General features: G+C 36.5%; 1 protein-coding gene across 4 annotated transcripts in view; it reads left to right on the top strand.

The window, feature by feature from the left end:
* Window positions 1-17,360, top strand: part of Dpp10 (dipeptidyl peptidase like 10) — a 1,497,630-nt gene that overhangs the window by 1,435,521 nt on the left and 44,749 nt on the right. For all 4 annotated transcript variants that reach the window (XM_036202538.1, XM_036202540.1, XM_036202537.1 and 1 more), the window contains 4 exons: window positions 515-622; window positions 11,223-11,314; window positions 11,890-11,937; window positions 16,694-16,815. In XM_036202538.1, coding sequence (XP_036058431.1) covers window positions 515-622; window positions 11,223-11,314; window positions 11,890-11,937; window positions 16,694-16,815 — 370 coding nt within the window. The remainder of the gene's footprint in view (window positions 1-514; window positions 623-11,222; window positions 11,315-11,889; window positions 11,938-16,693; window positions 16,816-17,360) is intronic.

The following is a 17,360-nucleotide window of genomic DNA, read 5'->3' as shown; positions in this document are numbered from 1 at the left end:
AATTTCTAAATTATGACATTTTATTTTTGTATTTTCAGCAAGTGTTATGTGAACTATTATAAATGAATCTCTTAGTAGTAAAGTTGTTCAGTAGAAGGTTTTATAAAAATGCTTCTTAAAAACTTTCTATGATAAGAAAAAAAACATTTTGATTATCTGGCCTGTATAATTCATTCACCCTTTTCTTATGTTTAAGAGATAAATTACAGAGTACAAACTCAGGTCAAGATATTAGATTTCTTGTTTGTATTCATTGACATGGGTCTTCAGTCAATTTTTAAATCATTTTCATCTCCCATGCATGAAACTTCCCCATTCTTTCAACTTGTGATATTAATATACATAATATGACATTAATTCACTTTTTAAAATTCTAAATGCCATGCTCTTTATTTTTAAACAATTTTTCTATTTCCCAAATTAATTCAAAATCAAGCAGCAGCCTATGCTTGATGCTGAGTATAAAGTGCCCCATCTAAGCTCTGAGATTCTTTCCTGCCTTTCGCCATTATAGAACGAGGAGCCTGTGTTTTCCAGAGATGGAAGCAAGTTCTTCATGACTGTTCCTGTCAAGCAAGGTGGCCGAGGAGAATTCCACCACATAGCCATGTTCCTGGTCCAGGTAGGTCCTGCGATCTCTTTTTGGTTTAGTTTCATTGTCATTGAAGGCTCAAGGCTCCTTTCTTTGGTTTGAATTTGGGTGTGTTGATGTGTGTGCACAGGCGCACATGAACAGTGCCTCACCTGTAGAGGTCAGAGGATGATTTCTAGTGTCAGTTCTTCACTTTAACTTTCTTTTGGGCAGGGTCTCCTACTTTTAAATTTGGCTTTTGCTAGGCCAGCAGATAGGAGCCTCTGGAGGCTCTACAGTCCCTAACTCTCATCTCACGGCAGAGGGCTGGGAGTTAAGGATGCCTGCTACCAACTCTGACTCTTGCATGGGCTCTGGGGTTTGAAGCTCATGCCCTCATGCATATGTGATGAGAGCTGTACCAACTAAGCCATTTTCCCAGTCCCAAAGGTCCAATTCTTGTGTCAGTTAGAGCCTAGAGTGAGTGCTATGAAGCTAAGCACATTGGGCTCACACATATTTTCAGAAGATGATGCCATCAACACACATTACACATATATTCAAGCCACCTCACCACATTGTCAATAAAATTTAGTCAGCAGTATGTGCTGTGAATTGAGGGCCTGGGCATACAGTTTTATTTATTTATTTAGACAAGGTCTCTTATAGCCCAGGACATCCTCAGACTTCGTATATAGTAGGTGATGTTCGTCTCTGACTCCACCACCAGCTGCCAGGATTACAGACATCAGCCATCATCTCAGTTTATGCAGTTCTGGGGATCAAGCCCAAGCTTTATGTATGTTAAACAAGTACTCTACCAACTGAGCTATATCCTGAGCTTCAGGACAGAGAACTTTGTTTTTGTCATTTTGAGACAGGGTCTACTACGCAGCCCAGCTGTCCTGGAACTCACTATATAAACCAGGCTGTTCTCAAACTCACAAAGATCCACCTACCTCTGTCTCCTGAGTGCTGAGATTCAAGGTGTGTGTCGCCACACTCAAATGGGATATAGAACTTAAGAACTAAATAGCATGCTAATCTTAAGAGCCCTTGAACAATCTAGAGAGGTTTTAAATGCACATTCTCTATTTTGTAGAAGTAACAGTCTCCAGGAATTACAGAGAGTTTGAATGTTTGGACTCACAATATGTTCAGTAGGTAAAGGGACTTTCCTTACAGATCTGGCAATCTGAGTTCCATCTGTGAAACTCATTTAAAGATGGAAAGAAACAACAGACTTCACAATGTATCATCTGACTTACACATGCATGCTATAGAATGTGCAGCCACACATGTACATAGTATACACTCAATAATAAATGAATATTATTAAATTTGAATATTCAAAACCAAGTAAAACCCTATCAAAATCAAATGGTATGGTAAATTGAAAATACATTTATAGTAGAAAATGTAGTGCAGAATTTAAAATTCAAAATAAAATAAGTTTTAATGTGATGTAGAGGCCATACTGTACTTTAGGGAATTTTTAATAAGAGGAAAGAAACATTATTCCTTCTAAATCTCAAAAAGAATTTTAAAAGTTTGAATTATTTTAAAATCAGAAAGTTTATTAATAGCTGATTTAAGTATGTCAAGATTAATGAGTCAATTTAAATGTAATTTTCAATAACAAACATTCAGGAAGAAACAAGTATCCTTGGAAGTAAAATAAACATTCCACTCACACAAAGAGAGCTTTATAATGACAACTAATTGTGAGCAAATTGAAATATTATGAGAACTTCCGAAGCATGTAGACGAAAGTATCTTTTTTTTTTTTTTTTACAAAATTTAAATATAAATGTGGCATAAAATCCCTCCCAAATTTGGCTTATCTGTGTTCTCAGATCCTTCAGCTCTTGTGATTATTCTGAAGCTGATACAACAAATAAATTGGAGAGAGAAGGCTAGAAAAATATGTGCAATATACTATGATATGCACAGTTTCAAAGGAAGTCAGTTTACTTTTTAAGAGAGGAGACAGTATCAAGTATTGTCTTGGGCAGATGGTGTCCTCCAAAAAAGGAACTTCCCGTTCAGTTAAGAGTTTCTCTTCAAATTTTTTTTTGAAATTTTTCCTTTATTATTGTGATTTTCATATATGTATACAATGGAATATGACCATACCTTCCATGCTATCCTGTTTTCTCCATATCTCCTTTAATACATCCCTTATCCAACTTCATTTTATTTTGTATTATAACCACTAAGCCTAGTCAATGTTGCATATCTATACCTGGATGGGGCAACTGATGAAACATGGGAAATAGACCAGTGACCACATCTCAAGAGAAGAATGATTCTCCTCCAGCAACTGTCTGCTGCCAATAGCTCCTCAGTACAGAATGGACCAGGCATTTCTCTTGATGCCATAAAAGGAACTTCCTCTTCTCCCTGATATAGTCTGGCATGCAATTTCATTCAGTATTTCTGCAATGTCCAGAGTAACTTTGTGGAGCAGCTGTGTTGGCTCTGTTCATCTTTCACGCAGAGTGTGAAAGATTGTCACAGAAGCAGAAACCTTTTTGCTCTATGCTGGTTGCCGTTCAGGGCATTTATAATTTGACTCACTGAGAAAAGAACAAGACTGTGGTATTATTGGTAAGATTCCTGTCAGTTGACTCAAATTAAAATATTTGCTAAGGGGGTCATACATTGTTATCTAGGTGAAAACAGTTTGTAGTTCATAAATATGCACAGAAATCACTCACACATATAGACACACAGGTGCAACTTCACACACACATGCACACATATCTGGAAGTTAGGGGACCTAGTTTGAAACTCCTTGTTTCACTTTAATAACAATGATAAAGCTGCTTTATTAATTGTATAAAACTGCTGATGTATAGTCCACACAACATTTTTGAAGAAATAATAACCTGACTAAATTAATGAGAGAATAAATAAATGCTTTGCAGTCCTGTCATTCTTGCTAATAAGCTTTTCATCATTTGGTGCATATATTTCCAGTTCCTTTTTATATAAAAATAAGAACTTTTTCTTTAAAGATTTCAATTAATGTAATTTAGGTTTGCAACATTTCAGGAATGATACACAGTTTTTCTGATATCTTCTAATGGAATTTTTAATATTTTGCATTTAGCATATTCTAAAATGTGGTTTTAATAGAACTGTAGCATTCACTCAAGCAGACTTGTTTTGCTTTCTTTAAATGATCCATTTTCATCATTAAAGGTATTCTACTCTTTGATGTTAGTTTCTCAGACAAGCAATCTTAGTCACAAACACTTCTATTTCCAATTGCCCAACAAGAATACATTTCTAAATGTTCAAAGAGTCCTAAGTGTATTAATCAATGTTCTCTAGAGGAAAATACCTTACTGAATAAGTTCATGTTAAAGAGGAATTACAAGATTGCCTTACATGAAACAGTGTGAAAGACCAACAATGGCAGTCTCACACAGGACAGACAAATAATCCAGCAGTTTCTCAGTCCATATGGCTGGATGTCTCAGTAGTCTGAGTCAGGCCCTGAAGACCTGAACCACTACTGAAGAGTGACCTTCACTATGCATCTAATGCCTAAGAATGTTGATTCTAATATTAGCAAACATATGCAACATTGATAGGGTAGATGAACTTAGTTGCAAGACTGAAGACAGGCAGATGAAAGCAAAAGCTTTTCTTCTTCCAGGGCCTGTTATTTGAACTATCACAGGGAAGTGCTGCCCATATTTAGGTTGGATATTTCCCCTTCCAACAATCTGATCAAGATATATGTCACAGGAATGGTCAGACGATTGCCCTCTGATCAATTCCAGATCCAGTTATGTTGACAACCCAAATCGTACACATCCTATTTCACCAAGCAAGTCACAGGCAAATGTAATATATTTGTTTGGGTTTCATTTATAGTGCCAAGTGGCTCTTCAAAACAAAGCACCATGATTTATAATCAAAAAAATAAGTGCACCTCTCAACATGGTACTGTTGGCCTTGTATCATCTTCCTGGTCTTGCCTTGGGGAGTAGTCCACTGCTAATGGACAAGTGCAGAATGCTGGTCATGATGGGCCCTGGCAACATGGTGACCTGCATTCATAACTTCCACTGAGCTCAATTGTGTCTGGTAATCTCCTGACTCACTCAGGTTAGGTTCATTTGTTGAAGTTGTTATTGAACGAGACTAGTAAATCTTTGCAAGAATTTTGCTCGCTTGCACGAGTGTAGATAAAAATATCAGAGGGAAAGCTACTCAAGTGCTCTTGGGCTCTCTTCAGTTTAGAGTGTAAGGGTTGTGCTCATGAGCTTTTAGTGGATTTTTTTCACATTTATGGAATCTAACCCTTGTGAAGGTTTTTCAATAAGGAAGAATAATTATTTTATTTTTCTTAGTCTCTCATTAAATATTATTATAGTTTCTGTAAAAAACACTATTATATCATGATATTCTCTCTCTTTTTATCTCTTTCCCCTTCTCTGTGTATGTATCCACAAGTGCATGTGTGGAGGCCAGATGCCAACCTTGAGTGTCATTCCTCAGGTACTATCTAACTCAGTATTTCAGAAGGACCTCTCACAGCTCACCAAAGAGACTGGGCTATTAGGACCATGAGCCCCAGGAATCTGCTTGTCCATGTGATGATGAAGTATATAGCCCTGTAGCCAGTTGCAATGATTTTTTTCCCAATTTCTCTCATGGAGAACCAAACTCGGGTCCTTCTACTTTGACAACATTTATTTTTCAGAGTGTTTTATCTCCTTGCCTTCATCATGATATTTGAAATTTGGATTTCAAATATGTACTTTTTCATAATATAAAATAATTATTAAACTAATAATTTTATTAGCATTTAGTTGACTTGATGTATGTTTATAATACCAACTATTTGCTCAATGTTTCAATGAGACCATATGCACAGCACATAATCATTTGTACATTGGATTATTATTTAATATGTGTTAGTAAAATTATAATTTCTGCACCCAAAGTAAAATATTGTATATCCTTATATACAAGTTTCCAAATTTCTTTCAATATGAAAATATGAAAGCAGAGTTATGAACATTGTTTTCAATTTCCTTTAGTCTATTAAAACAATAGCTGACAACATTATTTGGAGGGTTAGAGAGATGGCTTGGTGGTTAAGAGCACTTACTCCACAATCACCAGAGTTCGGCCCAAGCACCCAGAAATGGCTATCCCTCTAGTTCTTAGAGTACCTGGAACAGGAGTGCTAATAGACCTTACAGGTTTCCAACACAGCCATAATACATGCCCCAGGTTCAGGAGGAGATCCTGCCTCAGAGAACAAGGAGAAGAGTAATGTAAGAGGACACCCAGTACCCTATTGGGGCTTCCATCCATGGGCGTAGAAATGTGCACCTTCATATACATGCACATGCACTCACATAGTCACATGAACATAGTTGTTCTTATGAACAATGTGTACCTATCTGTTGTTGAATGTGAGACTGTTCCTCTGAGCAGTTATTTGCACATGACCTCTCTACTAGTTAATCTTCTCATTGCTGTGACAAAATACCCAACAACAATAACATTTATTTTGCTCCCAACTTGAGAATACAGTCTGTCATGGTGGGAAGGCATGGTGGTAGGAGCTTGAAATGGCTGGTCTCATAGTGACCATAGTCAGGAAACAGAGAGAGATGAATGCTCGTGTTCAGCTCACTTCTATTTTATTCAGTACCAGAACCTAGACCATGGAATGCAGCTGCCCAGATTTAGGGCACACCTTCCTTCCTCAGTTAACCCAATCTAGAGACTCCTTTTTGGGCATGCCCAGAGGAATATCTCCCAGGTTATTATAAATATTGTCATGTTGAAAGTCAAGATTAAACATCACCATATCTCTCCCACCCAGAGAAGGGTGAGCAGAGTTTCCAGACTGATCTTCCCAAGCTGTGTTGAGTAAAAAAAAAAAAAAAAAAAATGTTAATTGTTGCATCTGCTCACTTTGTCTATACAACAACAATAAGTTTCTCACAGTAGAGTTGATGATTCTACTCAGAACCATTTAAGTTCCCTTATTCATTATAAATACTGTAGAGAATAGCATGCTCCCAATTCATAATTCTATCACCTAATCAACCTAATAAAAGTTTTTCATTAAATTTCACTACTCTATCTGATTAGGACATTGTCTGAAAACAATGAGTTCATTTCCTGTGATGAATAGACAGTAAATTAAGGCATGCTATTTTTAAGCAGTACAGTATTTCCCTTATTTAGAGGCCATAGACTTTAGGCAGAATTTAATATCAGATATTTGAATAAACAGGGAGTTATCAGGTGAGAACCACCAGCACTGCTAAATGTGCTGACATGCTTCCAGTTTTTTAATAGAAATGCATGGTTCATATATTACTCTTGTGCATGAAATGAAATCATCAATAATTCAGCGTGTGTGTGTGTGTGTGTGTGTGTGTGAGAGAGAGAGAGAGAGAGAGAGAGAGAGAGAGAGAGAGAGAGAGAGAGAGAGAGAGAGAGAGTGTGTGCGGTATGATGTCTAGTCTCCAATACAGCCACTTCATTCTGGATTTGCAGCCCTCTTTGGAGAATGAACTAAGTCACATGATTATTTTCTGTTTTATTCTGAATTTAAAGTTGAATTGAAACTATATTGCTCTAGAGTAGCCTCTTACAGAACTACACATGTGTTGAGATCTGCACTCATTGTTTCTATCCTGCCAAGTTTATGTAGAAGAGATTATAGATTCAGAAAAACATATATTACTATGTAATAAAAATTTGTATTGTTTTCTACATTGTTAAATTTCCATTCCTTGCCATGAGAGATAATTTAACTGGAAAAGCTACTTGTGGCCAAACCTGACATCATTATTTAATCACTGGGGCTTACGTTGTGGAAGGTGAGACATGACTTCCACAGGTTGTACTTTGACCTTTGCACATATGCCATGGTAGACACACACACACACACACACACACACACACACACACACACACACACAAATACACAAAAACACACAATCATCAATGCTAAAGATATAAATTTTCTTTCTATGGTTTTATGTTTCTGAAAGTGTTTGCAAAACTATCCTAAGTTCAGACACCCCCTTGTGTAAATTGATCATTTCTGCATTTATTTTTATGTGCTTGATATTAATTTAACACATTCTGATTGGTTTGGAATGAGTTGTTTGGAGTCCACACAAAAGTTAATATGTTTACTGTTATAGAATATAATGTTCTAATGCAAGAGATGGGAAAATTAGTGAGGCTCTCAGTGGGAAAAATGGGTTCATGTTTCCATGAGAGGTTATTTACCTTGTTAGAAATGAAACAACTAAACATGATGGATATTGTAAAATAAAATTAAAAGGTCGTGAGCTTCCTATGTAATATTTGGGGCCAAATATGTCTTTGAAGTGAATATTATATGCTTACATTCTTCTATACACCGCATTCGAGCATTTCTCCAAAGGTTTGAGTTTTATTCATAACCAAACTAAAACAATCCACATAAACATGAAAATTTACTGAGAAACAGACAAAATAATCAACTCAGAAATCTGTGAGCCAAAAGTCTTTCAAAATATTTGTAAATTAAAAAAAAAATCATTATGATGTTTTAAGTGATTTTTCATCTTGAAATTTAAATTATAACTATAATATTGATGTGTTTGAACTCTGTTCTTAGAACAGTCAAAGCAGATCCTGAAAGCAGGTAAGGATAGCTACCTGATGTAGTTTAAGATTCCAAGCTGGCCTTTCACAGGTACCTGGCTAAAATATCACAGATTTCCTGTTGTCTTTTCATCTGTACCTTTGGTCTACATAGACCTAAATCATATTATTACCTCAGATAGTACATGAAGAACTTGATATAGGGTAAATAGCAATAGCCAGAAGGCCAGAGAGTTTATAAGGACAAGATTCCTTCCATTTGTTTTCTTTCACGGAGGCATGTTCTGGTGATGTGTCCCAGATTACTGGATAGCCAGGATGTCAGATAGTTCCCAGTCCTCCTGCCTTAGCTTTCTGAGATGAGAGATTGTAGGCATCAACTAACATAGTGGACAGGAATAGAAAATTTAAGAAAAAAGTTAAAATGTAGAAGACTAAGAATGTTTTGAAGAAAGATTGTGTTACTATGGAAACAGAGTGGCATATAGACCATGTGTTTGCTTTCTGTTTCAAATGGAGTTGGCAGTAAGTTGTGGTAAGAAAATTCCCCCAATCATATATCTATATTCTGAACAAAGATACCTTAGAAATATTCTTCAGACAGTAACATTCTATCAGGACAATGCTATAAAACTGGGAGTTAATAACAGCAATTACAACTTTTCAAAAGCCAAATATTTTTTATATATAATTTCTTGTCCTAGACATATAATAAAACACAACCAATTACTTATTGTACCATTTATCGGTGTTCCACCTATCTAGGTCTACTTTATTTGCTTGTAAACTCTTTAATACACAAACAACATAGTTGTATTTTATCTCCAACTTTGACCTTAATTTTTTCAATTCATTTGTTTGTGTGTGTGTATGTAGCGAGGATGTATGGAAGTCAGCAAACAACATTCAAGAGTTGCTACTTTCCCTTTCGCTATGGGTTCTGGAATTCAAACTCAGGTCATCAGGCTTGTTTGACAAGTGCTTTTGCCTACTGAGCTATCCCACTGGCCTTTGCCTTTTACTTTATAAGACATTAAAGATTCCAACATGGTTGGGAGAAGTCTCTTACAGCCCCCAGATCAGTGGTTCTCAACCTGTGAGTTATGACCCTCTTAGGGGTTGCGTATCAGATATTTATATCATGATTAAAAACAGTAGCAGAATTGTAGTTATGTAGAAGCAAAGAAATAATTTTATGGCTGGGTTCACCACAGCATGAGGAACTGAATCAAAGGGTCACAGCATTAGGAAGGTTGAGAACTACAATCCTGGATGGAAAGCTTTAGTCTGTTCATGATTGCTAAGAAAGGATGAGCCTCTACTAGGTTATTCAATGTCAAGTGGACAGTATTAAACACATGTGCATATGAGCAATACTAAATCAACTCAGTGGGTTGCATTTAAATATACATACATGTATTTATAGAGAAAACATACACATATACATCTGTGTATATGTGTGTGTGAGAAAGAGAAACAACAATAATTAAAGAAGAAGTCAAGAATTTAAAAGGTCACTGGGTGTACATAGGAGTGGAACAGGGAGAGGGATGGGTATAAATAATGCAAATACAGTATTCATCTATAAAATTCTCAAAAATGTTAATGTAATTTTTATTATTATAATTCGGTGATATGGGGACACCTTCCCAGAAAGATGCATGCCAATATATTCAGAGGTCACATACCCTCCTGTGTTCATCTTGCTTTCAAATGATTCATCAAGGAAAAGAAAAAAGAATAAACATATTCAAACATTGTCCCTTGATGAATTCACTTTATATTTAGCTTTCTAAACCTTTGTATAGTTTTTTTTTTATTTTTTATTTTGTGTGTGTGTGTGTGGAGCTGAGGATCAAACCCAGGGCCTTGCACTTGCTAGAGAAGCACTCTACCACTGAGCTAAATCCCCAATCCCGTAGTTTTTAAATAAATACAATTTTTGGTTCCACTTGACAGAAAATAAAGAATAAGAAAAAAGTGTCAGGGAGAAAACATGAAAGATGAAGTCTAGGGAAGCTCATATTGCCAGTGGACAGATATTAGAGAAGCAAAATGCCAGTCATACATGTTGACACATCCCTGCAATCCAGTGCTCCAGAGGCTGAATCACATGGGGTACCACATGCATGTCATCCTGGATGCTGAGGCAAAGTATTCTCCAGTCTCAAAACCAAACACAAACATGAAAGCCATCACAGTTAAGAGCATGTGTGTGTTCTATGGCCAAGAGCCCATCCCCAGGTGGTTTTTTTTTCCAGCCATGTACCTCTTGAAACATAAAGAAGTTTGACTCTGAAAACAAAAATGTAGGGAGTTATAAATACAGGCTGAGGATAAACAACTTCTGCCATTTTGTAGCACAGTGGGATAACTCTGTTAACTAATCTTTGGATAAGTAAAAAGCTAACAAGAAAGATTTGAAAAGAAATGATATACATCTACAGGAAGGACAGGCCATTAGCCTGATCTGATCAATATGTGCTGGACTGAGATATCATGTGAGCATGTACAATTCACTCACACATGTAGAGAGAAAAAATACATGAAAATGAAGACAGCTTGGTCCTGGTTTGAATATTACACAACTTACCAAATGTTACAGTAGTACACACATAAAGAAGGTGAAGAATAATAACATTTCTTGGTTGCAGTAAAGTTTCTTCTGAAATGTTTGCTGTGATGCCATACAGCTGCCACCTATTTCAGCAGAAGTCTCACATTGGAACCAAGTGCTTCCCTCAGGACAACTCACAGCTGCATGGCCACCTGGCATTTCCTGAATTGCTTTCATATAGCACAGGAATAAAGGCACTGTCCCATCATGGTCCCTTTATTAGAGCATGTGTGAGTCCTTGATTTTAATGTAGGAAACTAATTGTTAGTTGTGAAAGAATTAGATGAAGCAAAAGCTTCCAGTATTCATTTTTTTTGTTTGTTTGTTTACCAGGGAAACACTGTTTAGGTAAATATGAGAAATCAATATTTTCAATTTTGTTTTTTGCAGAGTAAAAGCGAGCAAATTACAGTACGGCATCTGACATCAGGAAGCTGGGAAGTGATACGGATCTTGGCCTATGATGAAAAAACTCAAAAAATGTGATTGTTTTTGCTTCTCTACATGGTCAAGTGTAATCTTTTCTATTATTAGAGAATAATTTTCTTACCCAAGTTCTTGTTCAAACAAGCTACCCATGTAATAATAACTCTCTCTTTGAAAACTTTCTTTTGGAGCAGGACAATGTACTGCTCTTACAGAAGACCCAGGTTCAGTTCCCAGTACCCATATTAGGAGGCTTGCAACTTCATGTAATTTCTGCTCCAAGGGACTCTGACACCCTCTGCTGGCCTCCATGGGTACTTGCATGCACATGCAAATATAAATACATATACACATAAATAAAAATAAATCTTAAAATTTTTACCTTTGCTTCATTCACAGGCACTGTACACAGACACAGTTCTATCTTATACTCTTAAGATTTGGGGAAAAATTATGAAGTGGAATGATTATTTTACAAAGCAAGACACATCCATTTCCCATATGGGTCAAATTCCCATGACTGAATTATAGCCCCTGCCTGCCTTTGTGATGAGTTAGAAAATTCAAGTGAAAACTAAGATTGACGAAAATAAACACACCTCTAATGTCCTTGCTATTTTTTCCCCAACAGTTACTTTCTGAGCACAGAGTTTTCTCCCCGAGGGAGGCAGCTGTACAGGTAGGTGGTGGGAGCTCTTTTTCCCTAGGTTGGCTTTTCAGAGGCTATGAACACAAGACCATTGGGGTGTGGACAAATTTCAGCTCATTTTCAGTATGGCAAGGGAAGAACCAGTCTCTAAATGACAACCTCAAACTCTTGGTCTTATCTCTTATTGTTTATATCTTTTTTTTTTCCTGATGTTACAAAAAAAGACATAGCTCTCACTTCAGAGAGAATAAAAGACAGTTTATTCTGGAACCAGATATGAGTTACCATGGCCTGGGAACACAGATTTAGGTCACCCCAAATATAGTATTCCAATTGGGTAACAGTTTCACATAGCCTTTATAGTAACAAGACAAAGAAAGTCACAAATCAAGATAATTTGCAAGTACATTGGTGGGAACCTCAGATAGACAACTCATGGTAAGCCTGAGAAATCTGCACTATAGGCTCAGATGCTAGTATCTGATGATGGTCTTAGTTTGGTGGATACTAGGGGTCTATTCATCCATCCCAAAGGGATTCATCTAATAGTCATAACAATGTCAGTTCGTGCACAGACATAGCCAATAAATGGCTACTCAAGGGGCTAAGATAGCCCAAGATAATTTGGCTCTGAACCTGCAACATTCCAACTTCTCTATGATCACTGAATTTCTAAGCATTCAATCAGCCTCTGTAAATGTTCAATTCAAGTTCTTTCTAGGAAATTTAGTTCACACTGCAAACACAGCAATGAAGAAGAGAGATATGAAAAACCTAGCTTAATTTTCATTATAGTCAGTCTCTGCACGAAAGAACCTTACACTCTTACTCTGGGAGCCGAGGGATTTATGCCCAGACTGAAGATTTCTATGTCACTTCTTCTTTTTATTTTTGCACTTTTATAGTTTCACAGTACTTTTTGTGCATATGGAGGTGGCTTTTCTCAGCTACCCACATTACAAACATTTACATATTTTCCAAGAAGTCTTTCTTTTTGCACCATCTCATGTTGAGTTTTCTGTGTGTCAATCAATGTGACATAAAATATAATTTATTCTTGTATAACATAAATGCATGGTAGACAGGATTTTGAATACAAATTCTAGCAAGGAAGGGCTTTGTTCTGTGTCTTTTTCTGTTCTTTTTGTTCTTGTTGGGTTGGTTCATGAAATTACTGGAGAAGATAGCCTTATCTCAGTCTAGAATGTTCTTTGCTTAAGCAAAATGAAGCAATATATATGTGAATATTCATATCTGCTCAGGACTCCCAAATATGAAACTCAATTCATCAAGGGCTTAAGAGCTCAGCTATTTAGCATTAAATGTCTCCTCATTCTGCAAGCTCTCAATAGGACCTCACAAAACTGAATTTTTCTTTGGGGCAGGCAAAGGCCCTATTATTTCTAGATTCTACATGCACTTTCTAATTTCCATTTCATACAACTATTTTAAACATGTCAAGGCTGCTGTGGTTATTCTCAGTGGAAATTCACTCTGTTTGAAGAAGTTTCACCTATCCTTCTTACCAAGTAGCCTAGGCTTTCTCTTTAGAGTAAAAATGTATATTGAGGGCTGGGGAAAAAGTGCTCACTGAAACCATGGGGACTGGAGTTTGGATTTCCAACTCCTATGTAAAAGCTGTGTAGACAAAAATCCAGCATTTAAGAGGTGAAGACATAGGGTCCTCAGAACTAGTTGGGTTGCTAGACTAGCCAGAGTAGGCAAGCGCTTAGTTCAGAAAGAGAGACTGTCCAATTAAATAGACTAGGGAGCACTTGGAGATATCCACATCAACCTCTGACCTCCACAAAAATGCCTATGTGCACAGAAACACACAGCCTGGAGAATATTACCTCTCACATTCATGGTGGGTCTTATATCAACTAAGACAATTAAGGGCTGGGGGCTACAGTGGCACATGCCCTTAATCACAGCACTTGGGAGGCAGAGCCAGGTAGATCTCTGTGAGTTCAAGGGCAGCCTGGTCTACAGAGTGAGGAGATTCAGGACAGGCACCAAAACTACACAGAGATACCCTGTCTCAAAAAACAAAACAAAACAAATTAAGGAAATTCTTCAGAGACATGTTCATAGACCAATCAAATGCAGGTAAGTCATCATTAAAACCCTATGTTATATGAATTTGATAATGAAAACTAACTCTCACAACTATGAACAATGTTTTATAGATGTAGAAATACTTGATACTATTTTATTACTTTCATTAAAAAAACAAAAAATAAAAAGCAATGTCTCTTGGAGCCAAGATTTGGTCAAGATCATTGGATGAACATACTCTAGGCTCTTTGCTCTTATTCGTCTAAAAGTGACTTGAAGCACATTGACTGCTTAGACCTCTGTGGTTACTTGTCTCATGCTTGACCCTAAGCAGTCAATGGTCCATGACCTGGACTAGTGTAGTGGAGTATACTATAAAGCGAACACATCGCTAACAAGTGTCCTCTTACATGGCTCATGAAGTGCCAATTGAAATGACAGTAAGATGAAGTTTGACCCAGAAAACTCAATCACAATCTTTCCTGAGCTGGAAAAATGCCCTGATTTAATATATGGAAGAATCAGAATTGTTACAAAATCTTGTGTTTGTATTTTTGTCTAAAAGCATTGTGTATTTTTTTGTTTCAGGAATGCTGTACACTGAGTAGTTTAAGGGGTGCTAGGGAGATAATGGGTTAAGTGCTTGCTGTACAAGCATGAGGATCTGAGTTCTGATCCTCAGAACCCATATAAATTGTGTGGGTGCATGCCTATGATCATAATGTTGGCTCAATGGAAATACAGGAGGAACCCTGGAACTTCCCATTCAGCAACATAGCTGAAATGGCCAGCTTTGAATTCAGTGAGAGATTTTGTCTCAAAAAAAAAAAAGATATGGAGAAATAGTGGGTAACACCCAACATCAGCATTAGGATCCTGAACATAACACAGGAGAGTGTTCCTGAACACACATTCATATCACATGTACATACATACTAAATAAGTCTTAAATACCGATGTGAATCTCTCAAGAGCTTGGGTTGGAAAGCTTTATGGAAAAGGACAGAGAGAGAGAGAAAAAGGCTTCAAATCTTGTTACTACTGGCAAGGTATATGCAACCCAGAAACTGCTAAATCTCTCTCTAATAATGGTTCAACATCATTGTAAATATATGTATTAAAACTGAACTTAGCCCTAAAAATCATTTAAATGGAAAAATTCATAACCATAGTTCAAATAAATTTATGTGATTATCTCACAAGTCATCAAAGGGTGAATTTTTAAGTGCCTAATATGTCTGTGGATTGTGATTGTCTCACAGCATTTCAAGTATAAAGTTGTAACTCTGAGGGCTACAAATAACAGTAAGCCTGAGTTTCTTCTCCTACCTGTGTGTCCATTCTAACACCTCTTCTCTTTTTCCTAGGATTGTCATATACTATGCATCAAAATCAGTGTGGATTTATTCACACATTCATGTGTATCTAAAATTATGAAGCATTCTAAAATGTGGTTGAGAATATTTTGTTCAAATAAGCTTTTTTTAAGCTTTTGGATACTATGTATTAATTATGCATAATACTGGCATCACGACATTTTCATGCATGTATATATTTTGATCATATTCACTTACCTTATTTCCTCCCACTCCTTGCCTTATTCCCCATCCCAAGTCTCCATTCTACTTTTGTGTGTGTGTGTATGTGTGTGTGTGTGAGAAAGAGAGAGACAGAGACAGAGACAGAGAGACAGAAAGACAGAGTTTTGTTAGGGTTATTTACCAGAACATGGGCAGCTTGTCAGTGGCTATACCACATAAAAAAATGTCTCTCCTTCCCTCAGGAGCCATTAGCTGCTGATACCTCCCCAAGACATCCAACATGAGCATTCCTCTCTTTGGGGGGAAAGAAGGCATAGGTTTTCATCTGCTGAATAGGCTAATACTGTGCTTGGAACTATTTATAAAATAAAAGGTATTAATATGTGGTTTATTATTGAATGAATTTCTCATATCTTCTTACCCAAAGCACAATTATTGTAAAATAAAGACAAAAGGTTTCCCATTGATCTGGTATGTCAGTAGCATTTTATGAATTATCAATACACAATTGTGGTTTCTTTACTTAAAAATCTCAGTGCCCATCTTTGACACAAAAATTTAAGATGCTGAATTACACTGTTGAGGTTGCAAAGTTATGAGCTTCATTTGAGGAAAGTTATAGGAATATTTATTCATCTCTTGGCTGATATTTTTTGAAGAATGCTTTATCTGTGACTCTATGAGGAAGTTCTCTTAAAAGACTGTACATGCAAATACCTATGAAGAAAATGTAGGGGCTGGAGATAGCTCAGCAGTTAAGAGTCTGTACTGCATTTGCAGAGAACCAGAGTTCAGTTCCCAGCACCCAGACATCCTCTTCTGGACTCGTCAGGCACATACATGTGCAAATACACCTAGGCATACACATAAATAAAAATGAAATAAATATTAAACGGGAAAATGGAGTTAACAACAAATTATCTGAATCCCATGGAATTTATTTATAATTATATGCACATACAACTTATATGCACACATATAATTTTAATGTTATCCCCAGAAGAAAAATGTATATGTCATAACTTTAGTAATGAAGTATGGTTTTGCATGTTGGATGAATCACAAGTTAGAAAGTATTTCTATGGGAGCTGTGAGGCATTTTTTTTTTACTGTATTTAAATGTTGATGTCATGAAGTTCAAGTGTCTATATTAACATTATTTCTCATTTTTTGTTTTATTTTCCCAGTGCTTCTACCGAGGGACTGTTGAATCGTGTTTGCATCTCATGCAACTTTATGAAAGATGATTGCACATATTTTGATGCCAGCTTCAGTCCCATGAATCAACATTTCTTGTTATTCTGTGAAGGTTAGATAGTATATGCTTTTTAGTGGGATCCACTGCATATACTTGGTTTAAATAGTTTCATTGTTAATAGGTGTTTATAAATTGGATATTTGCTTTGATGTGATGCTTATTTCATTTTGAGAAGGCCAGAAAAAGGCTCCAGATTTCCTGGAGCTGGGGTAAGTCATTGTGAGTTTCTCAATTTGGATGCTGGAAACTGAATCTAGGTTCTTCCAAGGACAATATATGCCCTTAACTTATGAGCCATCTCTCCAGTTCCCTCAAATAGAAATATTTAGGAATTTAAGTGGATATAGAATCTATAGGGACATTTGAACCTGTGGAATCTAAAGAGGTAGACAATTATTTTGACAAAATCATTGCACAATAACAATCTGTCTATTTAAAAAAAAAACCAGCATCTGCCTTCCTCCTAAACAGTAGTTTTATTGTTAAGAGATTTAGGATCAATGGTGGCAAGGGGGCAACCCCATTGGTAAAATGCTTTCCTTGTGAGAACAGGGACCTGAATTTGGGTCCTAGAAATCACACTGAAGAAAACATGT

This window comes from Onychomys torridus, chromosome 11 (assembly GCF_903995425.1).
Source record: "Onychomys torridus chromosome 11, mOncTor1.1, whole genome shotgun sequence".
Lineage (NCBI taxonomy): Eukaryota > Metazoa > Chordata > Mammalia > Rodentia > Cricetidae > Onychomys > Onychomys torridus.
The sequence above is the reverse complement of the archived record's forward strand: the minus strand, read 5'-3'. Positions and strand labels throughout refer to the sequence as shown.